At 44.8% G+C, this 24,172-nt stretch overlaps 1 protein-coding gene across 1 annotated transcript; it reads right to left on the bottom strand.

The window, feature by feature from the left end:
- Positions 1 to 4,727: 4,727 nt before the first annotated feature.
- LOC119925479 (transcription factor A, mitochondrial-like) lies at positions 4,728 to 22,628 on the bottom strand. The gene is made up of 7 exons (XM_038743653.1): positions 22,506 to 22,628; positions 19,670 to 19,797; positions 10,077 to 10,147; positions 9,467 to 9,607; positions 7,362 to 7,457; positions 6,130 to 6,186; positions 4,728 to 5,706 (listed from the first exon to the last, which is right to left on the bottom strand). Exons 1-7 carry the CDS (start codon positions 22,619 to 22,621, stop codon positions 5,530 to 5,532), a joined length of 786 nt encoding a protein of 261 aa, XP_038599581.1. The 5' UTR covers positions 22,622 to 22,628; the 3' UTR covers positions 4,728 to 5,529.
- Between the last annotated feature and the right edge of the window lie 1,544 nt (positions 22,629 to 24,172).

Raw genomic sequence — 24,172 nt, 5'->3', positions numbered from 1 at the left:
TGCAAAGCACTGTTCTAAGCACTGGGGAGGATACAAGGTGATCAGGATGTCCCACGTGGGGCTCACAGTCGTCTTCTCCATTTTACAGATGAGGTCACTGAGGCCCAGAGAATAATAATAATAATAATGGCATTTATTAAGTGCTTACTATGTGCAAAGCACTGTTCTAAGCACTGGGGAGGATACAAGGTGATCAGGATGTCCCACGTGGGGCTCACAGTCTTCATCTCCATTTTACAGATGAGGTCACTGAGGCCCAGAGAATAATAATAATAATAATAATAATAATGGCATTTATTAAGCGCTTACTATGTGCAAAGCACCGTTCTAGGCGCTGGGGAGGTTACAAGGTGATCAGGTTGTCCCATGGGGGGCTCACAGTCTTCATCTCCATTTTACAGATGAGGTCACTGAGGCCCAGAGAATAATAATAATAATAATGGCATTTATTAAGCGCTTACTATGTGCAAAGCACTGTTCTAAGCACTGGGGAGGATACAAGGTGATCAGGATGTCCCACGTGGGGCTCACAGTCTTCTTCTCCATTTTACAGATGAGGTCACTGAGGCCCAGAGAATAATAATAATAATAATAATAATAATAATGGCATTTATTAAGCTTTTACTTTGTGCAAAGCACTGTTCTAAGCACTGGGGAGGATACAAGGTGATCAGGATGTCCCACGTGGGGCTCACAGTCTTCATCTCCATTTTACAGATGAGGTCACTGAGGCCCAGAGAATAATAATAATGATAATGGCATTTATTAAGTGCTTACTATGTGCAAAGCACTGTTCTGAGCGCTGGGGAGGTTACAAGGTGATCAGGTTGTCCCACGTGGGGCTCACAGTCTTCATCTCCATTTTACAGATGAGGTCACTGAGGCCCAGAGAATAATAATAATAATAATGATAATGGCATTTATTAAGTGCTTACTATGTGCAAAGCACCGTTCTAAGCACTGGGGCGGTTACAAGGTGATCAGGTTGTCCCATGGGGGGCTCACAGTCTTAACCCCCATTTTCCAGATGAGGTCACTGAGGCCCAGAGAAGTGAAGTGACTTGCCCAAAGTCACACAGCTGACAAGTGGCAGAGCCAGGATTAGAACCCACGACCTCCGACTCCCAAGCCCATCAGGTTATCATCCTCATCATCAATCGTGTTTATGGAGCGCTTACTGTGGGGCCCAGCCTTCATCCCCATTTTTCAGATAAGGCAACCGAGGCACAGAGAAGTGAAGCGGTTTGCCCGAGGTCACAGCAGACAAGGGGCCAAGCCGGGATGGTGGTCAGGGAGGGAAGAAGGCATGGACCGTTTTGATTAGGTGTGAAAAGATGGGGTCGGAGGCACAAGTGGAGAGAGATGGATTTTGAGAGGTGGGAGACCTCGTGGGATACTGCCAGCAAAGATGGGAAACAAGCAGAGCCCGGGCTTGGGAGTCCGAAGGTCTTGGCTTCTAATCCCGGCTCTGCCGCTTGTCAGCTGTGTGACTGTGGGCAACTCATTTAACTCATTTTTCTCTCTGATCTCCCATCCTCGTGTCTCTCTCCACTTCAATCCCTACTTCATGCTGCTGCCCGGATTATCTTTGTCCAGAAACGCTCTGGGCATGTCGCTCCCCTCCTCAAAAACCTCCAATGGCTACCGATCAATCTGCGCATCAGGCAGAAACTCCTCACCCTGGGCTTCCAGGCTGTCCATCCCCTCGCCCCCTCCTACCTCACCTCCCTTCCCTCCTTCTCCAGCCCAGCCCGCACCCTCCGCTCCTCCGCCGCTAATCTCCTCACCATACCTCATTCTCGCCTGTCCCGCCATCGACCCCCAGCCCACGTCATCCCCCCGGGCCCGGAATGGCCTCCCTCTGCCCATCCGCCAAGCTAGCTCTCTTCCTCCCTTCAAGGCCCTACTGAGAGCTCACCTCCTCCAGGAGGCCTTCCCAGACTGAGCCCCTTCCTTCCTCTCCCCCTCGTCCCCCTCTCCATCCCCCGCATCTTACCTCCTTCCCTTCCCCACAGCACCTGTATATATGTATATATGGTTGTACATATTTATTACTCTATTTATTTTACTTGTACATTTCTATCCTATTTATTTTATTTTGTTGGTATGTTTGGTTTTGTTCTCTGTCTCCCCCTTTTAGACTGTGAGCCCACTGTTGGGTAGGGACTGTCTCTATGTGTTGCCAATTTGTACTTCCCAAGCGCTTAGTACAGTGCTCTGCACATAGTAAGCGCTCAATAAATACAATTGATTGATTGATTGAACTTCTCTGTGCCTCAGTTCCCTCATCTGCAAAATGGGGATTAAGACTGCGAGCCCCACGCGGGGGACAACCCGATTACCTTGCATCTCCCCCAGCGCTTAGAACATTCATTCATTCAATAGTATTTAAAAGCTTAAGGTGTGTAGAGCACTGTACTGAGCGCTTGGGAAGTACAAATCGGCAATAATGGGCTCACATCATCATCATCAATCGTATTTATTGAGCGCTTACTGTGTGCAGAGCACTGTACTAAGCGCTTGGGAAGTACAAATTGGCAACATAGTCACAGTCTAGAAGGGGGAGGAGTCCCCCTTTTACAGCACAAGAAAGTGAAATGACTTGCCCAAGGTCCTACAGCAAGCAGCGGTGGGGGAGCTGGGATGAGAATCCACGACCCTCAAACCCGTTGAGCCTGTGGGTGGGTGCTTATATTCAAAAGCTACATTTGATTCCTAAATATGTAAATTTGATTTACATATTTATTACTCTATTTAATTTGTACATATCTATTCTATTTATTTTATTTTGTTAGTATGTTTGGTTTTGTTCTCTGTCTCCCCCTTTTAGACTGTGAACCCACTGTAGGGTAGGGACTGTCTCTAGATGTTGCCAATTTGTACTTCCCAAGCGCTTAGTCCAGTGCTCTGCACATAGTAAGCGCTCAATAAATACGATTGATGATGATGATGATGATGATGATTCCAAAAAGACGACAGATGGTTCACGAACCCAATTCCTTAAAGTATCTAGTTTTAACACCCTTCCACCTGGCTGGAACTTCCTCCACTTTCTCAAATCTGTCAGACCAAGAGTTCTCCCCAACAACAAAGTCCTTCTGAAAACCCACATTTTCCAAAAGATTTCATCTCAAGTCATATCCTTCAAGCCTCAGAATTTATATTCCCTGGTACTCTTGCATTCTCTAAGCACTTCTTCCTTTCTATAGATTATTTTATCTTTACTTCCCATTCAATCAACAGTATTGATGGAGTGCTTATTGTGTGCACAGCACTGTACTAAGCACTCGGTAGAGTTCAGTATAAGAGTGGTAGACATGTTCCCTGCCCACAAGGAGTTTACAGTCTAGAAAGGGAGGCATACATTCAAATAAATTACAGATATGTACGTAAGTGCTATGGGGCTGAGGGTGGGGTGAATATCAAGGGCATAAAGAGTACAGATCCAAGGGCATAGGTGACACAAAGAGAGATGGAGGAGGAGAAATGAGGGCTTAGTTGGAGTCATCTTTTGTAACCTCCCCAGTGCTTTGCACATAGTAAGCGCTTAATAAATGCTATTATTATTATTGTCTTGGAGGACATGTGATTTTAATGTGGCTTTGAAGGTGGGGAGAGTGGTGGTCTGTCCGATACAAAGTTCCAGGTTAAAGGGAGGATCGGGAAAGGGGTCAGCGGCGAGAAAGACAAGCCCGAGGTACAATGGGTAGGGTGGTGTTAGTGAAGTGAGCATGTTTGGTTATAGGAGATCAGCAGGGCAAGATATGATAATAGAGCTAAAAAAAGTAGTATAATACCATGAGAAGCAGCGTAGCTTAGTGGAAAGCCCGGGCTTGGGAGTCGGAAGTCATCATCAATCGTATTTATTGAGCGCTTACTATGTGCAGAGCACTGTACTAAGCACTTGGGAAGTACAAATTGGCAACATATAGAGACAGTCCCTACCCAACGGTGGGCTCACAGTCTTAAAGGGGGAGACAGAGAACAAAACCAAACATACTAACAAAATAAAATAAATAGAAAAGATATGTACAAATTAATTAGAGTAAAAAAATGTGTACAAACATATATACCTATATACAGGTGCTGTGGGGAAGGGAGGGAGGTAAGATGGGGGGATGGAGAGGGGGACGAGGGGGAGAGGAAGGAAGGGGCTCAGTGTGGGAAGGCCTCCTGGAGGAGGTGAGCTCTCAGCAGGGCCTTGAAGGGAGGAAGAGAAGTCATGGGTTCTAATCCTGCCTCCGCCACTTGCCTGCTGTGTGACCTTGGGCAAGTCACTTCACGTCTCTGTGCCTCAGTTCTCTCATCTGTAAAATGGGGATTAAGACTGTGAGCCCCACGTGGGACAACCTGATTGCCGTGTATCTACCCCAGTGCTCAGAACAGTGCTTGGCACTTAAGCACTTAAGTATCATCATCATTATTACTTTTATTGTTAAATTATTCATTCATTCATTGTCATATTTATTGAGCACTTACTGTGTGCAGAGCACTCTACTAAGCGCTTGGGAAGCACAAGTCGGCGACATATAGAGACGGTCCCTACCCACCAACGGGCTCACAGTCTAGAAGGGGGATGCAGACAAAACAAAACACGTAGACAGGTGCATTATAAACTTTTAAGAGCAGGGATAGTTTTTCTGGCTTCTATTATCTCTACGCATAGTAGGAGCTCAAAAGATACTATGGATTCAGACATGCAGAGACAGTTAAAACACCCAGAGCACATTCATTAAAATATTTTATTCTACGCCGTGTAAAAACAGTATGCATAGGTTTGATACATGATTTGGTTTGTTTTTATTTTACAAAAAAAAAAAAGGGGCAGGTGGGGACATTGTGTATTCCTGCCCAGATCCATGGTGAAAAAAAGGAGGGGGAAAAAAAAAAGACAAAGAGGATCACATTCAGACTCCACAGGACACTTGAGACTTGGCTTCTCATATTGGAGTTTGACTGCAATCCTGCTGACAACCCGTTAGATAAACATTTCAGTAGCTGAAGTCAGTAATTAATGTCACACCGTCATCACTGGATACTTTTTAAAGTATTTAAACCTGAAGATTGGTTCTGCCTTTCTCCATATTTAAATATTCACTGATACCACTGTGGCTATTATGATTCAATCATTTTAGAAATGCAAAGATGCCTACTTCCTTAATTAGGCATCAAGGATGCTTCTTCCGAACATCGTGCAGGAAAAAAATATTCACAGTTCAATTTTACTTTTTCATAAAGGCATAAGTCAACACTACCAATAGAGATTATTTGGATAGGAAATAGTTCCGACGATTAAAAAAAAATCCTATACCATAAAGATCTCTTCCTAAATTTGCATGACCTCACTCCAGATGGTATCATTCACAGCTAAGCGTTAACTGCAAAACACAGTAACACGGTGGCAGAATGATCCAAAATACCAACAAAAGACTGATGAGATATTTACACGCTTCCTCTTGGACTTCTGCCACAGCTCCTTGTCTTGAAACTTGATTAGTTCTTTGAGTGTTTATTATGAAAAGAATGAGATTAGATCTCTTTTCCAGCGCTGCTTTGAACACCTCCTTGGTTTTCAGACACAACTTTGCGCCTTCTGCTTTTGAAACGTAGAAGATCTTCCCGTCCGACACCAACCATTTGACTTTCCCATGACCTCATTTCATTTTCATAGCGAATTTTATCATCTTCAGCAAGTTGAATATATGCCTGAGAACAGAACACTAGTAATCAGGTAAAACTGCTTCACAATTTGGGGACTGTCCCAACATTTTAAAAAATCACCGCCTTTAGAGAATATACTGTTCATTTAAATCATGTAGTGACATGCATAAATTGGTTTGAAGTTTAAAATTCAGTTGCCGATGAGAAGAAATCCAGATCCTGGAACCATTTATTAAAATCACATCCAAATTTTATCTTGATTCGTAATTCACTGTAAATATTGCGTGAGGAAGTTATTCCAACATCTTTTTCTAGCACAGGGAAGAACCTTTGTTCTTCCCTTAAAGTGTTTTAAACTATTAAAGTGTTTTAAACTTTAATAATATGGCATTATTTTGCATCAAAAAAGTTGAGAAACCATTCTATGTAAACACTGATATTGAGCACTTGTGAAAATCTGCTACATACCTGCTTCTGAGAACTAGGCAGGTTATTCCAGGCTTCAGATACAATCTTTATCTTGTCCTTCAAAACAACATCTTTCAGATTAGCACTTAAATTTTTTTGGATGGGAGGTAGAAAGGATAAAAATATTTTTGGTTTTTTATTTCCCAATCCCAAGAAATTCCAAGTTTTAGTAAATCAAAAAGCGATCCTAAGGCCTCACTTTTTAAATGGTATTTATGTGCTTCCTATATGCCAGGCTGTATTAAGTGCTGGGGTAAGATAGGATGGGCAGTCTTTATCCTTGTTTACAGATGAGGTCACAGGCACAGAGAAGTTAAGTGACTAGCCCAAGGTCACACTACAGTCAAGTAGCAAAGCCAGGACTAGAACCCAGATCCTCCCAGGCCCAAGCTCTTTCCAATAGGTCACGCTGCTTCTCTCGCATCATTTGGCTTTAACTGGAACTTACTACACTGCAGAATTAAATGTCTAAAATGTTTGATCCTCATCTGACTCAAGCATCAGGCCCTTCCGATGTCCACACGGATCCCTGTAAATCGGGTCCCAAAGCGTCTATATTCTAAGCCCCCAAAATATTATTTTTGCTTCCTCAGAGAGATCTTGTTGATTCCGAAATCATCTTTTACCCAGCTTTTGGGTACCGCACTACTGGATTCTTAAACACAGCCTCTTGGCATTTCCGCATTCCTATTCTAAAATGAAGTAAAATTTCAATCTTTGAAATGGTCATACACCAGAGATCGCAGGACAGCATTAGTAATGCTGTTTCTATATGGATCGAGGAGCAGGCGTGAGTTATCGGGGAGGTGGTTGGCCTCTTCCACAAGCTGCAACCAGCACTTAAGTGGCATAGATACACCCTGAAAGTTGATGGTCACAATAAAAAGCCCCAGAACCACGTGCATGTTCCTTTGGAGATTTAAAAAGACTAAAGCACGGGTACAACACAAAGACACGGCCCTAGCGTAACAGGCAAGAAACAATGGACAAATATTAGATATGTTTGTCCGTATTTATTACTCTATTCATTTTACTTGTACATATCTATTCTATTTATTTTATTTTGTTAATATGTTTGGTTTTGTTCTCTGTCTCCCCCTTCTAGACTGTGAGCCCACTGTTGGGTAGGGACCGTCTCTATATGTTGCCAACTTGTACTCCCCAAGCGCTTAGTACAGTGCTCTGCGCACAGTAAGCGCTCAATAAATACGATTGATTGATTGAGGATATACCTTCAATAAATTTCCCGGAATTTCCTGAAGGCGTTCTGTTACAAAGATGTTATAAGCACTATGGGGTCTCTTAGGCCTTCCAAGCTGTGTCATTTCCTACAGAGAAAGAAACAGAAAAAAAAAATTGTCAGATCAAGTTCTGGTTTGATGGACACTGATTTTTAGTGAATAAGGTTTTATTGAAGAACAAGGTTTTATTTTTGTTTCGGTTCTTATACAGCAAGCTATCACCGTAAAACTATAATCTGAATAATGCAGACAAAAATTTTCCATCAAAGCTTGGGTTAATAATCTGACACTTTTCAGAGTTGAAAAATTCAAATATTCTTTCCCTTAGAATTGTGACTATCATTTCGAAGTACAGATGAGTCTAACAAACATCTATCCAGTACACAATTTTGGAGGAATGGGGAGGTGAAGTTCCTTGAGGACTGGGATAATGCCTTGTAACTTTACTGGACTCTCCTTAAGTGCCTGATACAGCACTCTGCACACAACAGGCACTCAAAAACTTCTGACTGACTGAAACACCTCCCAACTCTCAGAAGACGTGGAGGTTTATCACATCACGGTATGTCGGAAACTGAGTTTCCAGCAGTAGGAAGGATACTTTTAGCACAACTCTCATGTTAAATAGTGGGCAAATGGACCAACATCAAAATGGGATTCCGAGCCCTCCCAAGGATGAGGCACAATCGCCTGCCCTTAGAAAGCTGAAGGGGAGCCAAGAAGTCACTCTGTTATATATAATTCACCCTCCCTAGAAATGAGAACTGCTTCTTTCTATTATCCCCTAAAAACCTCCAAGGATGCATGATGCAGTCTGAAGTCTCCTTGGTTCGGCTGCAGTTAATTTGGAGCACGAAATCAGATTACTGTTTCTTCATCAGAGCTGCAACCTGAAAATGGCTCTAAGCCCATCCTTCGGAAACGGTGTCACAAAGCGGGGTTAGGGCTGTTTAGTCCCATCTCAACGCTCAAATTTAGTGATTCAATGTTTCATTACAAAGGGTGTTACAGAAACAAAGATAATCATTTTAATAATAATGGATTTATTAGATACATGCTATGTGCCAAGCACCACACTAAGCGCCAGGACAAGATAATCAGGTCCCAGATGGGGCTAAAAGTATAAGCGTTCAGAGGAAGGTAGAAGCTGTGCTGTAAGTTTACTATAATGAATTATTAAAATCTCTACTCTGTACAGACCTTCGAGAACAGTTTGAGAAATTCTACCATAAAATCCCGCAACACTGTCTCAGTCTCCACTCAAGGGACTTAATAATACTAATATATTATTATTGTCCTTAAGTAATGAATTATTAAAATCTCTACTCTGTACAGATCTTCGAGAACAGTTTGAGAAATTCTATCAAAATCCCGCAACACTCAGTTTCCACTCAAGGGACTTAATAAAACTAATATTATTATTATTGTCCTTAAGTGCTAACTATGCACTGCTTTGCTTGCACTTTAACAACGTGTCCCAAATTCAAGTTGACCACACTCTACATTTTGCATAAAATCCACAATATGATCTATGCCTCCTCCTTACAGAGTGTCCAAGCCTGAAACAAAGACAATGAGTACCTCACTCTCTCTTCCACTTTTACTCAGTGATCCCCGTGCCTTTCCCTTCCTTACAACTCCTTATTCTTTTCCCCTTCAGGCACTTATAAGAGATAGTAGTATAAAGGTAGAGTTTTACTACTGAGATTGACCCGAAGGTTAACCTGGCGACACGCTGACACGTGCAAGTGTGGGATTTCAAGTAGATTTGCAGCTGCTGCTTTGCCCTGGTGTCCTGAATCTCTAGAGTTTCGACGGTCAAATTCAAGTCTGCTCTGCTCCTTGAGAAGGGGAGGGCATCTTTAAGAGTCCCTGGACTTGAAGAGATAGCTTTAAAAACATGCAGTAGTTTTACATTAAAGGACTTTAAGGTATCTACTTGAGACCTCCAAATTTTTAAGGTAGGCTACTTTGTGATGTCACCTGGCATTCAGAATTATGGACTGCAAACACAAGAGTATCCAAATCTCTCATCATTCACATTAATGGTACATTTCAATCTTGCTAAACGTGAAAAATTTTTTTCAAATGCTCACTTTTTTTCTTTCAGATTTCTTTTTTAGCTCTTTTGGACTTGTTTTCAGAGCATCTTTCTGAAGTGGAATTAACGTTGCTTTAAACTTGGCCAACTCCTCTTTGTATATCACCCAATCTTCATTTGCAGCTTCTTCATACACCTGCAAATACAAATTCCATGAATACAGCAATGTCCAAAGTGATCAGGCTGACTAAAATTCAAAAGGGAAAGATATTGGATGAAGGCAGTACAAACAGGAGGGGTGGTACAGCAAACTGCTTTAAACTCCCCCAGATATGGCTAGAAGGGAAAGATACTCCTTCCATGTAATGATCCTGTTTCTTCCACTTGTTTCTGGAAGAGTAGGTAGAAATTCTGTGCTTTGCACTAACATTATAAGCAAGACTAACCTTTTCCCTAACCTTCGCACACTTCCACCACTGCTCTCACTCACCAAAATCACCAAACCTGGGGACTGGAAAATTATATGTATATGCATAAAAAGACATACTTCTAGTCATCCAAAAGTTTACAATCTGGAGTCCAAGTTGGTACCCAAACCCCTCAGAGTAGAGATAACAGTTAGTTTCAGATACAATTCCGTTAACAGAGAAAATCCACATACTCACTTTTTTCTCTTCTTCAGGAAGGTCCCTCCATGCCTGAGCAATTTTTTTAATTATTTCTGTCATTTTTATATCTGAAAGAGAGTAAGGAGAGGTTACAAAGCAAATTTTCATGGCACTCAAAAGTAGTTGCTCAGTATTTCTAGGAAATCATTTTTTACTTTTTCACAAAACACAAAGCCCAGTTTTTGATAAAAAAAAATCATTACGCTATTAACTGAAAGTGATGTTTACCTTTTCCTTTCTGCATATGAACTAAATGAATTACTTTTCCTCTTTGACAATTCCCACTTCATCACACACCCTAAAGTCCAAAAGGAAACAAGGCTTTGATTGAAAAAGGTATCTTGAATACAGTATCTTGTAATACAGAAGTGTTAACTGAGAAATTATTGGGGATTATAAACGGCCGACTCTCATTCCCCTCCAGCCTTCGGGGCACAAAGTGCAGCACCCGGCAGAAGCTAGTGTCGAAATCCAAAAGTCAGAAAGAGAGCACCTGGAGTTGATTTCCTAAAAATGCTCTGCTGAGGTCTTTTCATTAGAGAAGATACATAAAACCACACAGACGAAAGCATTTTAGAGTTCTAACAGTACTGAGGTCTGTTTTTATTTAATAGAGTGCGAATGAAGGCATCAATCCCTTCACCTTGCTAAATCAAGTTAATGTAAAACTGGGAACATCCTTTCTTCAACCCCGCATGCAAAGCCAATTTTTGGAATAGAAGGGCTGTTTTGTATGAAAACTTCCTGCCAACTTGGACTTCCCGAGCGCTTAGTACAGTGCTCTGCACACAGTAAGCACTCAATAAATACGACTGAATGAATGAATGAATGGTGGGGGGATCTCGGGGCAACTCCAAGAAGCAGCGGGGCCTGTAGGATGGAGCCCCCTTTTTCCTCTCCTCCTTCCCCTCCCCACAGCACCTGTATATATATATTTGTACAGATTTATTACTCTATTTCACTTGGACATATTTACTATTCTATTGATTTTGTTGATGATGTGGGTACCGCTTTAATTCTATTTGTTCTGACGATTCTGACACCCGTCTCCATGTTTTGTTGTCCGTCTCCCCCCTTCTAGACCGTGAGCCCGCTGTGGGGTAGGGACCGTCTCGATCTGTTGCCGAATTGTACCTCCCAAGCGCTTAGTACAGTGCTCTCCATCCATTCAGTTGTATTTATTGAGCACTTACTGTGTGCAGAGCACTGGACTGAGCGCTTGGGAAGTCCAAGTCGGCAACAGATAGAGACGGTCCCTACCACAGCACCTGTATATATGTCTGTACGCATTTATTACTCTGTTTACTTATTTTACTTGTACATATTTATTCTATTTATTTTATTTTGTTAATACGTTTTGTTCTCTGTCTCCCCCTTCTAGACTGTGAGCCCACTGTTGGGTAGGGGCTGTCTCTATATGTTGCCGACGTGTTTCCCAAGCGCTTAGTACAGTGCTCTGCACACAGTAAGCGCTCAATAAATACGATTGCATTAATCAATCAATCATATTTATTGAGCGCTTACTGTGTGATTAGCACTGTACTAAGCGCTTGGGGAGTACAAGTGGGCAACACAAATGCCGAGGCAATGCCGTCATTTCCCAGGCACTGTCACTGTCTTTCAACTTGGCTCATTTCTTTTACTCAACCCAGACATGAAGAGCCCCACAAATGTTATAGCCAAGATGGCTATTTAGCACTTAGAGTTTGTCAACCTATCCCAAACACAGTAAACTAAGTTCTGTTGAATAGTAGCCTTGAAAATAATTAACTATAGGCCTCAAAAATGCGTTGGGGAAGGTATGCAACAGCTGGCACAAGCAGAAGTGGAACCCCAGCACTATCATTGATTCATCGCTTTCATTCAATCCAAATATTCAATTCTGTTGCCAAATATTCAAGCCTGTCGTTTCTACTTCCGCAGCATCTCTAGAATCCACCCTTTCCTCTCTATCCAAACTACTGTTACATTGACCCAGGACTTATCCTATCTAGTCTTGACTCCTTGCTGACCTATCCGTCTCCTATCTCTTGCCACTCCGGTCTACACTTCACTCATTCTTTCATTCAATCGTATTTACTGAGCGCTTCCCGTGCAGGGCACTGTACTAAGCGCTTGGGAAGTGCAAGTTGGGAACATATAAAGACGGTCCCTACCCAACAGTGGGCTCACGATCTAGAAGGGGGAGACGCACAACAAAACAAGTGGACAAGTGTCAAGACATCAGAACAAATAGAATTAAAGCTAAATGCACATCATTAACAAAATAAATAGAATAGTCAATATGCACAAGCAAAATAAATACAGCAATAAATCTGTACAAACATATATACAGGTGCTGTGGGGAGGGGAAGGAGGTAAGGCCGGGGGGGGGGGGGGTGGGGAGGAGGAGAGGAAAAAGGGGCTCAGTCTGGGAAGGCCTCTTGGAGGAGGTGAGCTCTCAGTAGGGCTTTGAAGGGAGAAAGAGAGCTCTGCTGCCTAGATCATTTTTCTGTAGAATCGTTCAGTTCACATTAACCGGCTCCTCAAAAACTTCCAGTGGTTGCCTTTCCACTTCCACATTAAACAGAAACACCTTACCACTGGCTTCTGAGCAAGCACCTTGCCCCCATCTCACATCTGATTTGCTCAACAGCCCAGCACAATAACTTCACTGTCTAACACCAACCTACTCACACTTTGATCTCGTCTACCTTCACACTTTGATCTCGTCTACCTCGCCGACTTAACCCTCACTTCCCCTTCTCCATCTCCCTTGCACTTGGATTTGAACCCTTCACCCCACCCTCAGCCCCACAGCACTTACATACACCCGGAATTTATTTTAAGGTCTGTCTCTCCCTCTAGACTGTAAGCTCCCCTCTACTAACTCTACTACAGTGTACTCTCCCAAGTGCTTAGCACAATGTTCTGCAAAAAGTAAGCACTCAATAAATATGACTGACCCCTTGACCATGTCCTGCCTCTGGCCTAGGACTCCCCTCACCTTATTAAAATCCCATCCCCTCCAAGAGGGCTTCCCGGACTAAGCCCTCACTTCCCCTTCTCCATCTCCCTTGCACTTGGATTTGAACCCTTCACCCCACCCTCAGCCCCACAGCACTTACATACACCCGGAATTTATTTTAAGGTCTGTCTCTCCCTCTAGACTGTAAGCTCCCCTCTACTAACTCTACTACAGTGTACTCTCCCAAGTGCTTGGCACAGTGTTCTGCAAAAAGTAAGCACTCAATAAATATGATTGAGCCCTTGACCATGTCCTGCCTCTGGCCTAGGACTCCCCTCACCTTATTAAATTCCCATCTCTTCCAAGAGGGCTTCCCGGACTAAGCCCTCACTTCCCCTTCTCCATCTCCCTTGCACTTGGATTTGAACCCTTCACCCCACCCTCAGCCCCACAGCACTTACATACACCCGGAATTTATTTTAAGGTCTGTCTCTCCCTCTAGACTGTAAGCTCCCCTCTACTAACTCTACTACAGTGTACTCTCCCAAGTGCTTAGCACAGTGTTCTGCAAAAAGTAAGCACTCAATAAATATGATTGACCCCCTGACCATGTCCTGCCTCTGGCCTAGGACTCCCCTCCCCTTATTAAAATCCCATCTCTTCCAAGAGGGCTTCCCGGACTAAGCCCTCATTTCCCCTACTCCCTTCTCCCTTCAGCTTTACCCCTGCACTTGGATTTGTACCCTATGGTGTTAACATTCACCACACCTTCAGCCCCACAGCACTTACATATCCGTAACTTTAACGTCTGCTTTCCCCCCTTGAGGACTGTAAGCTCCTTGTGGACAGGGAACATGTCTATCACGCTGTCATACTGTACTCTCCCAAGTATTTAGTACAGTGCTCTACACACAGTAAGCACTCAATAAATGACTGATCGATCGATCTCTAAGGAAACACTCCAGCGGCAGCTGGTTCATCATCATCAATCGTATTTAAGCTAGGTTCAAGCTAGAGTCCAACACTGATGAGCGCTTTCTCATCTTGTGCTGCTGTGGTCTCTAGCATTCTGACAGCCACCTTAAATATAAGTATAGAAAACAAGATCTCAGTGACCAATGTATTGGTTCATTCAGTCATTCAATCGTATTTATTGAGTGCTTACTGTGTGCAGAGCACTGTACTACGTGCTTTGAAAGTACAATTCGGCAACAGAGACAATCCCTACCAAACAACGCGCTCACAGTCTAGAAGGAGGGAGACAGACAACAAAACAAGTAGACAGGCATCAATAGCATCAATATCAATAAATGGAATTATAGATATATATACACATCATTAATACAATAAATAGAATGATAAATATGTACACATATACAAAAGTGCTATGGGGCGTGGATGGGGGTGGAGCAAAAGGAGGGAGTAGGGGCGATTGGGAGGGGAAGCAGAGCAGAGGAAAAGGGGGGCTCAGTCTGGGAAGGTGTCCTGGAGGAGGTGAGCTTTCAGTTGGGCTTTGAATGAAGGAAGTGTGCTAGTTTAGCGGATGTGAGGAAGGAGGGCATTCCAGGCCAGAGGCAGGGCGTGGGCCAGGGGTTGACAGCGGGACAGACAAGATCGAGGCTCAATGAGAAGGTTAGCGGCAAAGGAGCGGAGTGTGTGGGCTGGGCTGTAGAAGGAGAGAAGGGAGGTGAGGTAGGAGGGGGCAAGGGGATGGAGAACTCAAGCCAATAGTGAGGAAGTTTTTGCTTGATACAAAGGTTGACAGGTAACCACTGGAGATTTATGACAAGGGGCGTGACATAATAATAATAATTATGGTATTTGTCAAGCACTTACTATGTGCCAAGACATGCCCAGAGTGTTTCTGTAGAAAGATAATGCGGGCAGCAGAGTGAAGTTTAGATTGAAGTGGGGAGAGACAGGAGGTTGGGAGTTCAGAAAGGATGCTGATGCAGTAATTCAGTCAGGATATGAGTGATTGTACTAACAAGGTAGCGGTTTGGATGGAGAGGAAAGGGCGGATCTTGGCAATGTTGCGAAAGTGAGACCGGCGGGTTTTGGTGACGGATTGGATGTGTGGGGTGAATGAGAGAGCGGAGTCGAGGATGACATCATGGTTGCGGGTGTGTGAGACGGGGAAGGATGGTTGTGCCGTCCACAGTGACGGGAAAGACAGGGAGAGGACAGGGTTTGGGAGGGAAGATAAGGAGCTCTGTCTTGGACATGTTGAGTTTTAGGTGGTGGGAGGACATCCAGGTGGAGATGTCCTGAAGGCAGGAGGAGGTACGAGCCTGAAGGGAGAGAGAACATGGGAGTTGTAGTTTTGGGTATCATCCACGTAGAGATGGTAGTTGAAGCCGTGGGAGCGAATGAGTTCACCAAGGGAATGAGAATACATGGAGAACAGAAGGGGACCAAGAACTGACCCTGGAGGAACCCCGACAGTTAGGGAATGGGAGGGGGAGGAGGAGCCCGTGAAGGAGACTAAGAATGAACAGCCAGAGAGATGAGGAGAACCAGGAGAGTACAGAGTCCATGAAGCCAAGGCTGGATAACGTGTTGAGGAGAAGGGGAAGGTCCACAGTGTCAAAGGCACCTGAGAGGTCGAGGAGGATTAGGATAGATTAGGAGCCATTGGTTTTGACATAGCCAAGATCTGTTTTTGCTAGGGGCTTTTGACCCCACAGCTTTGTACAGGGGTTGAGGAAGAGGACATAAACAGACTTCTGTAAGGTCCCATGAAGTGTCTGGAAAAACAAACACACACACACACACACACCCCTTCCACCTCATGAAGTCTCTGGGAAAACACACACACACACCCCCACACCTCCCCCTTCCACCTCATGAAGTCTCTGGGAAAACACACACACACACACACACACACACACACTCTCTCACTCTCTCTCTCTCTCTCCCCACCTTCCCCAACAAAGTTTTCACTAAGCTCTTATGTTCACACTCTCATTCACTTTCCACCCTCCACATTGAGAGTCAGAGCATTCCAGATTTGATGAGTTCATGTGCTGAGCGATGAAGCGCTATATCCACAAACATTCTGATTCCTGTGGAGATTATTTTTATGGTATTTAAGCTCTTTCTCTAGTCCAGGCACAGTACTAAGTGCTGAGGTAGATACAAGCGAATCAGGTTGGACACAGTCCAAATCGGGCTCACGGTCTTAACCCCAATATATGGATGAGGTAACTAAGGCACAGAGACTTTATTGTTGTATTTGTTAAGCACTATGTGCCAGACACTGTAATAAGTGCTGGGCTGGATAAAAGCAAATCGGGCTGGACACAGTCCCTGTCCCATGTGGAGCTCACAGTCTCCACCCCCATTTTACAGATGAGGTAACTGAGGCACAGAGAAGTAAAGTGACTTGCCCAAGGGCCCCCCGCAGACAAGTGGCGGAGCCGGAATTAGAACCCAGGACCTTCTGACTCGCAGGCCCATGTTCTATCTACCAGCCAATATTGCTTCTACAGTCACAACTTTTCTTATTAGTAGTAATAATAAAAATAATAATAATGGTAATATTTGTTCAGCACTTACTATGTGACAGGCACTGTTCTAAGCACTGGGGTAGATACAAGCAAATTGGGTTAGACACAGTCCCTGTCCCATGTGGGGCTCACAGTCACGATCTCCATTTCACAGATGAGGTAACTGAGGCCCAGAGAAGTGACTTGCCCAAGGTCGCACAGCGGACAAGTAGCAGAGGCAGGATTAGAACCTATGACCTTCTGACTCCCACGCCCATGCTCTATCCAGTATAAAAGTTCTTAAAAGTTGAAATTAGATGTGCTTTATTGGCATTTTCATCCAGGTGTAAAATTCCTGCCCAGGCTCATGCTCTATCCAGTATAAAAGTTCTTCAAAGTTGAAATTAGATGTGCTTTATTGGCATTTTCATCCACGTGTAAAATTCCTGCTTATAGCTTTATTCATGCCCAATAGTGCCACCTTAATTAACTTTGTTAAAATGAAGTCCTTTTGTAGCAAGCAGGCCAAAGCAATGAAAGTGGCTTTGTTATAGTTGCTTATACCAACACTAATAATAATAATGATGGCATTTGTTAAGCGCTTACTTTGTGCAAAGCACTCTTATAAGCGCTGGGGAGGATACAAGGTGATCAGAGTGTCCCACATGGGGCTCCCAGTCTTCACCCCCATTTTACGGATGAGGTCACTGAGGCCCAGAGAAGGGAAGTAACTTGCCCAAAGTCACACAGCTGACAACTGGCAGAGTCGGTATTTGAACCCGTGACCTCTGCCGCGACTTTATAGGTTCTGCTCATAGGATCGAGACTCGGGGAACAGTGACTTGTGCAAGGCTCTAACAGGTGGCTGAAGAGGAGGGGGAGAATGTGTAGACGGTGAGCCCGCTGTTGGGTCGGGACCGTCTCTCTATGTTGCCAAGCGCTTAGTACAGTGCTCTGCACGCAGTAAGCGCTCAATAAATACGATTGACTGACTGATAGATGAGGTGTACAGACCCAGCCCAATAAGGGATAAAAATAATGGTGATATTTGTTAAGCGCTTACTATGTGCCCAGCACTGTTCTAAACTCTGGGGTAGATAAAAGGTAATCAGGTTATCCCACGTCGGGCTCACAGTCTTAATCCCCATTTTACAGCTGAGATAACTGAGGCAGAGGGAAATTAAGTGACTAGCCCAAGGTCACACAGCTAATTGGCGGAGTTGGGATTAGAACCCACGACCTCTGACTCCCAAGCTCTTTCCATTGAGCCGCGCTGCTCACTACAGCAAAATCCGGGCCTCCTTTTTCTTCCTAAACCCCGCACTTCTCTTTGGGGGTAAGGCACTGCCAAACAATTGAAAATGAGCTATACAATCTAAAGAAGTGGGAGCAAGAATCTATTTACCCATCAGATCAGAGAAGCAGCGTGGCTTAGTGGAAAGAGCCCGGGCTTGGGAGTCAGAGGTCATGGGTTCAAATCCCAGCTCTGCCAATTGTCAGCTGTGGGACTTTGGTCAAGTCACTTCACTTCTCTGTGCCTCAGTGACCCCATCTGTAAAATGGGGATGAAGACTGTGAGCCCCACATGGGACAACCTAGAAGCACAGAAGGGGCCTAGAATACAAATTCTAGACTGTGAGCCCGCTGCTGGGTAGGGACCGTCTCTATATGTTGCCAATTTGGACTTCCCAAGCGCTCAGTACAGTGCTCTGCACACAGTAAGCGCTCAATAAATACGATTGAATGGAATGAATCTGATGACCTTATATCCCCCCAGCGCTTAGAACAGTGCTTTGCACATAGTAAACGCTTAACAAATGCCATTATTATTATTATTATTTTAAATCATATTTATTGAGCACTTACTGTGTGCAGAGCACTGTCCTAAGCGCTTGGGAAGTACAAGTTGGCAACATATAGAGACGGTCCCTACCCAACAGTGGGCTCACAGTCTAGAAGGGGGAGACAGATTATTGTTACAAGTATTCCAACTGGTCCACGGGGATCTGTGTTGCCCAGAAGAATTGCTATTTCTAAGGCAATAATGGTTAAATAGGTTGTCTCAGTGATAGAAATCACGCACCTCAATTGTTCTCCAAACACATCCCCAGGGTAGGGGGTTATTTGCAATAGAAATTAAGAGATTGAGGCGTGAGTTAAGGTCACTGTGCTCTCTCAATCAATCAATCGTATTTATTGAGCGCTTACTGTGCGCAGAGCACTGTACTAAGCGCTTGGGAAGTACAAATTGGCAACATATAGAGATGGTCCCTCCCCAACAGTGGGCTCACAGTCTAGAAGGGGGAGACAGATTATTGTTACAAGTATTCCAACTGGTCCACGTGGATCTGTGTTGCCCAGAAGAACTGCTATTTGTACTTCCCAAGCACTTAGTACAGTGCTCTGCACACAGTAAGCGCTCAATAAATACGACTGATTGATTGATTCTAAGGCAATAATGGTTAAATAGGTTGTCTCAGTGATAGAAATCACGCAATTGTTCTCCAAACACATCCCCGGGGTAGGGGGCTATTTGCAATAGAAATTAAGAGAGGCATGAGTTAACCAAGGTCACTGTGCTCTCTCAATCAATCAATCGTATTTGAGTGCTTACTGTGTGCAGAGCACTGTATAATAACAATAATAATGATGGCATTTATTAAGCGCTTACTATGTGCAAAGCACCGTTCTAAGCGCTGGGGAGGTCACAAGGTGATCAGGTTGTCCCTCGGGGGGCTCACAGTCTTAATCCCCATTTTACAGATGAGGTAACTGAGGCCCAGAGAAGTGAAGTGACTTGCCCAAAGTCACACAGCTGGCAATTGGTGGAGCCGGGGTTTGAACCCATGACCTCCGACTCCAAAGCCCGGGCTCCTTCCGCAGAGCCACGCTGCTTCCCTACTGTACTAAGCGTTGGGAAGTACAAGTGAATGGATTCATTCAATCGTATTTATTGAGCGCTTACTGTGTGCAGAGCACTGTACTAAGCGCTTGGGAAGTACAAGTTGGCAACACAGAGAGGCGGTCCCTACCCAACAGTGGGCTCCCAGTCTAGAAGGGACGAGGGACTCCCGTCCTGTGTTCTTCTCAGTAGGCCGCGCCGTCTAAAAGCGCGGCTCTAAACTTTTAAGGGGAAAAAAAAACCCGCTGCTTACCGGGGTTCTGTTGCTTAAACATAGATTGCCGTTGCACTACGAAACGGAGGTAAGCTGACAGAGGCTGCTTTGGACGGTGACTTAACGTGGACCGCTCCGAAAACCACCTCGACGGAGCACGCACGGCGCTGTATATTGAAAAGAAAAGGGGGCCAGATTTACTAGGGGTCAAAAATCAATCAATCATATTTATTGAGCGCTTGTTATCGACAAGCAGGGTGCAAAATAGGTTAACTCGGTGTAAATCGGCCGCAGGGTTCTTGTACCCAGGGTGGTGACGCACATAGGGAAAATGACTCGGAGACATGAGTTCAGATGGAGCAGCAAAGAAGGAAAGTGGCTTACCTGCCCGTTCACCTCCCGGGAGAGGGACGAGTGACAAGCAGCCCCGATCCCAATATCACTGTGTCTTTTATTGAGTTACAGCAACATGGGAGTTTGGAAATTTCAGGAATTCAATTGGGACCGGCAGGGTTTTTACAAATTCTCTTTGTTCTCCGTTCCTACGGCCTTGTGCGAGATGTTGTTATTTGCCCTATGGCCTTGCATAGATGTAAATTCTCGTTAATAGGGAGGTATATTCTCAATCAATCAATCAATCGTATTTATTGAGCGCTTACTGTGTGCAGAGCACTGCGCTAAGCGCTTGGGAAGTCCAAGTTGGCAACATAGAGAGACAGTCCCTACCCAACAGTGGGCTCACAGTCTAAAAGGGGGAGACAGAGAACAAAACCAAACATACTAACAAAATAAAATAAATAGAATAGATAGGTACAGGTGAAATGAATAAATAAATAGAGTAATAAGTAAGTACAAACATATATACATATATACAGGTGCTGTCGGGAAGGGAAGGAGGTAAAATGGGGGGATGGAGAGGGGGACGTTAATAGGGAGGTAAATTCTCGTTAATACGGAGGTAAACTCTCGTTATCTTCGGATGGGTGTTCCTTGATGGCCTTGAAGGCATCTGTTGCAGACTCGTTCTCTCAGCCTGCGCAAATGGAGGGTCACTGTCAGCATACACAAAATGGAGTCAGTCATGTCAAGTCAGCTAGTGGACATCAGCGCTTACTGTGTGCAGAGCACTGTACTAAGCGCTTGGGAAGGACAAGTTGGGAACATATAGGGACAGTCCCTACCCAACAGTGGGCTCACAGTCTAGAAGGAGGAGATGGAGAAGAGAAAGAAAGAAGAGGGGTCCATTAGCTTCGGTAAAACGAGGAGGAAAAGGAAAGCCATGTTGTTGCTTTTTCTGTAAAATAGGGGCCGGCCGGCGTTGCATCGCAGGCACCTCAGGAGGGGTGGGCAGCCTCCCTAAGGCAGCCCCTGCGGTGGAGGGGGCCGGACCCTCGCCGTCCTTCCTAATTCCCGATAATAATAATAATAATGGCATTTATTAAGCACTTACTATGTGCAAAGCACTGTCCTAAGTGCTGGGGAGGTTACAGGGTGATCAGGTTGTCCCATGGGAGGGCTCACAGTCTTAATCCCCATTTTCCAGATGAGGTAACTGAGGCCCAGAGAATCAATCAATCGTATTTATTGAGCGCTTACTGTGTGCAGAGCACTGGACTAAGCGCTTGGGAAGGACAAGTTGGCAAAATCTAGAGACGGTCCCTACCCAACAGTGGGCCGCTCACAGTCTAGAAGGGGGAGACAGAGCACAAAACCAAACATACTAACAAAATAAAATAAATAGAATAGATAGGTACGAGTAAAATAAATAGGGTAATAAATATGTACAAACATATATACAGGTATATATGAGAAGTGTGAGTATGAGAAGCGTACCTCGCTCTCGCCTGTCCCGCCATCGACCCCCGGCCCCTGTCCTCCCCCGGGCCTGGAATGCCCTCAATCCCGCTGCCCACCCGCCAAGCTAGCTCTCTTCCTCCCTTCAAGGCCCTGCTGAGAGCTCACCTCCTCCAGGAGGCCTTCCCAGACTGAGCCCCTTCCTTCCTCCCCCCCTCGTCCCCCTCTCCATCCCCCCATCTTACCTCCTACCCTTCCCCACAGCACCTGTATATATGGATATATGTTTGTACATATTTGTTACTCTGTTTATTTTACTTGTACATATCTATTCTATTTATTTTATTTTGTTAGTACGTTTGGTTTTGTTCTCTGTCTCCCCCTTTTAGACTGTGAGCCCACTGTTGGGTAGGGACTGTCTCTCTATGTTGCCAGCTTGTACTTCCCAAGCGCTTAGTCCAGTGCTCTGCACACAGTAAGCGCTCAATAAATATGATTGATTGATTCCCAGACTGAGCCCCTTCCTTCCTCTCCCCCTCGTCCCCCTCTCCATCCCCCCCATCTTACCTCCTTCCCTTCCCCACAGCACCTGTGTATATGTATATATGTTTGTACATATTTATTACTCTATTCATTTATTTATTTGTACCTACCTATTCTATTTATTTTATTTTGTTAGTATGTCTGGTTTTGTCTCCCCTTTTTAGACGGTGAGCCCACTGTTGGGTAGGGACCGTCTCTAGATGTTGCCAACTTGGACTTCCCAAGCGCTTAGTCCAGTGCTCTGCACACAGTAAGCGCTCAATAAATACGATTGATGATGATGATGCTGATAGTAAGCGCCTAACAAATGCCATCATTAGTATTCACTTCCCTGGGCCTCAGTTCCCTCATCTGGAAAATGGGGATGAAGAGTGGGAGCCCCTCGCGGGACAACCTGATCGCCTTGTATCCCTCCCCCCGCGCTTAGGACAGGGCTTGGCACGTAGTAAGCGCTTAACAAATACCAACATTATTATTATTATTATAATTTCCACCGAGCCGCGGGGGCGTGCTGGACGCCCCTGGGGGCCTTCCTGACCTGTCGAGCGAGGGGTTGGGTTGGCCCCGGCCGAAGAGGGCGGCCAGTACGCTCCAGGGGGCCCAGGCCCGCGTCCTCCTCACGGCCCACGACGACGACGACGCCGCCGCCGCCATGGCTGAAGGCCGCGCGCGCGCCCCGGGGCATCATGGGAGAAAAGGCGGGACGAAGAGGGGGGCGGGGGCGGAGCGCGCATGCGCGGGGCCGGAGAAAGGGGCGGGGGCGGAGCGCGCATGCGCGGGGCCGGAGAAAAGGGCGGGGCGGGGCGGGGCCTGAGGGGCCGCCACCCCTTCTGAGGGAAGGGCCCTGCACCGTCATTCATTCAATCAATCCCTCAATCAATCCATCAATAAATCAATCAATCCATCAATCAATCGTATTTATTGAGCGCTTACTGTGTGCGGAGCACTGGACTAAGCGCTTGGGAAGCCCAAGTTGGCCACATAAAGAGACGGTCCCTACCCCACAGCGGGCTCACAGTCTAGAAGGGGGAAACGGAGAACAAAACCAAACATACTGACAAAATAAAATAAATAGACTAGATAGGTACAAGTAAGATAAATAAATAAATAAATAGAGTAATAAATATGGACAGACATATATACAGGTATGGACTGTATATACAGGTAACATACTAACAAAATAAAATAGAATAGATGTGTACAAGATAAATAAATAAATAAATATGGACAGACATATATACAGGTATGGACTGTATATACAGGTAACATACTAACGAAACAAAATAGAATAGATGTGTACAAGATAAATAAATAAATAGAGTAATAAATAGGTACAGATATGTACAAACCTAAATATGTAGAAGGGACAGAACTGGAAAGTGGGGGAAGGAAGGAGGGAATGGAGAGAGGGGGAGGAAGGTGGGGAGAGAGCGCTAGAGAAAGGGACACTCCCTTTTGATCTAGAGAAGCAGCAAAACCAAACAGACTAACAAAATAAAATAGACTAAATATGCACAGATGAAATGTAAATAGAGTGATAAATACGTACAAACATATATACAGGTGCTGTGGGGAAGGGAAGGAGGTAAGGTGGGGGGGATGGGGAGCGGGAGGAGGGGGAGAGGAAGGAGGGGGCTCAGTCTGGGAAGGCCTCCTGGAGGAGGTGAGCGCTCAGTATTCATTCATTCACTCATCATCATCATCATCAATCGTATTTATTGAGCGCTTACTGTGTGCAGAGCACTGGACTAAGCGCTTGGGAAGTACAAGTTGGCAACATGTAGAGACAGTCATCATCATCATCATCACCATCAATCGTATTTATTGAGCCCTTACTGTGTGCAGAGCACTGGACTAAGCGCTTGGGAAGTACAAGTTCGCCACATAGAGAGACGGTCCCTACCCCACAGTGGGCTCACAGTCTAGAAGGGGGAGACGGACAACAAAACAAAACATACTAACAAAATAAAATAGGCTAAATATGTACAGATAAAATATAAATAGAGTGATAGATACGTACAAACATATATAGGGGCTGTGGGGAAGGGAAGGAGGTAAGGTGGGGGGATGGAGGGGGAGAGGAAGGAGGGGGCTCAGTCTGGGAAGGCCTCCTGGAGGAGGTGAGCGCTCAGTATTATTCATTCACCATCATCATCATCAATCGTATTTATTGAGCGCTTACTGTGTGCAGAGCACTGGACTAAG

Source organism: Tachyglossus aculeatus, chromosome 3 (genome assembly GCF_015852505.1).
Source record: "Tachyglossus aculeatus isolate mTacAcu1 chromosome 3, mTacAcu1.pri, whole genome shotgun sequence".
Lineage (NCBI taxonomy): Eukaryota > Metazoa > Chordata > Mammalia > Monotremata > Tachyglossidae > Tachyglossus > Tachyglossus aculeatus.
This window is presented reverse-complemented; position numbering and strand designations above follow the sequence as displayed.

What these genes read in the sequence shown, in the direction of transcription:
- LOC119925479 (XM_038743653.1), bottom strand. Translation starts at nt 22,621, where the DNA reads ATGGCGGCGGCGGCGTCGTCGTCGTCGTGGGCCGTGAGGAGGACGCGG. An exon ending in GTTTAAGCAACAGAACCCCG is followed by an intron (nt 10,148 to 19,669) that starts GTAAGCAGCGGG and finishes ACTCTCTTTCAG; the next exon opens with ATATAAAAATGACAGAAATA. An exon ending in TTCCGGGAAATTTATTGAAG is followed by an intron (nt 6,187 to 7,361) that starts GTATATCCTCAA and finishes GTTGTTTTGAAG; the next exon opens with GACAAGATAAAGATTGTATC.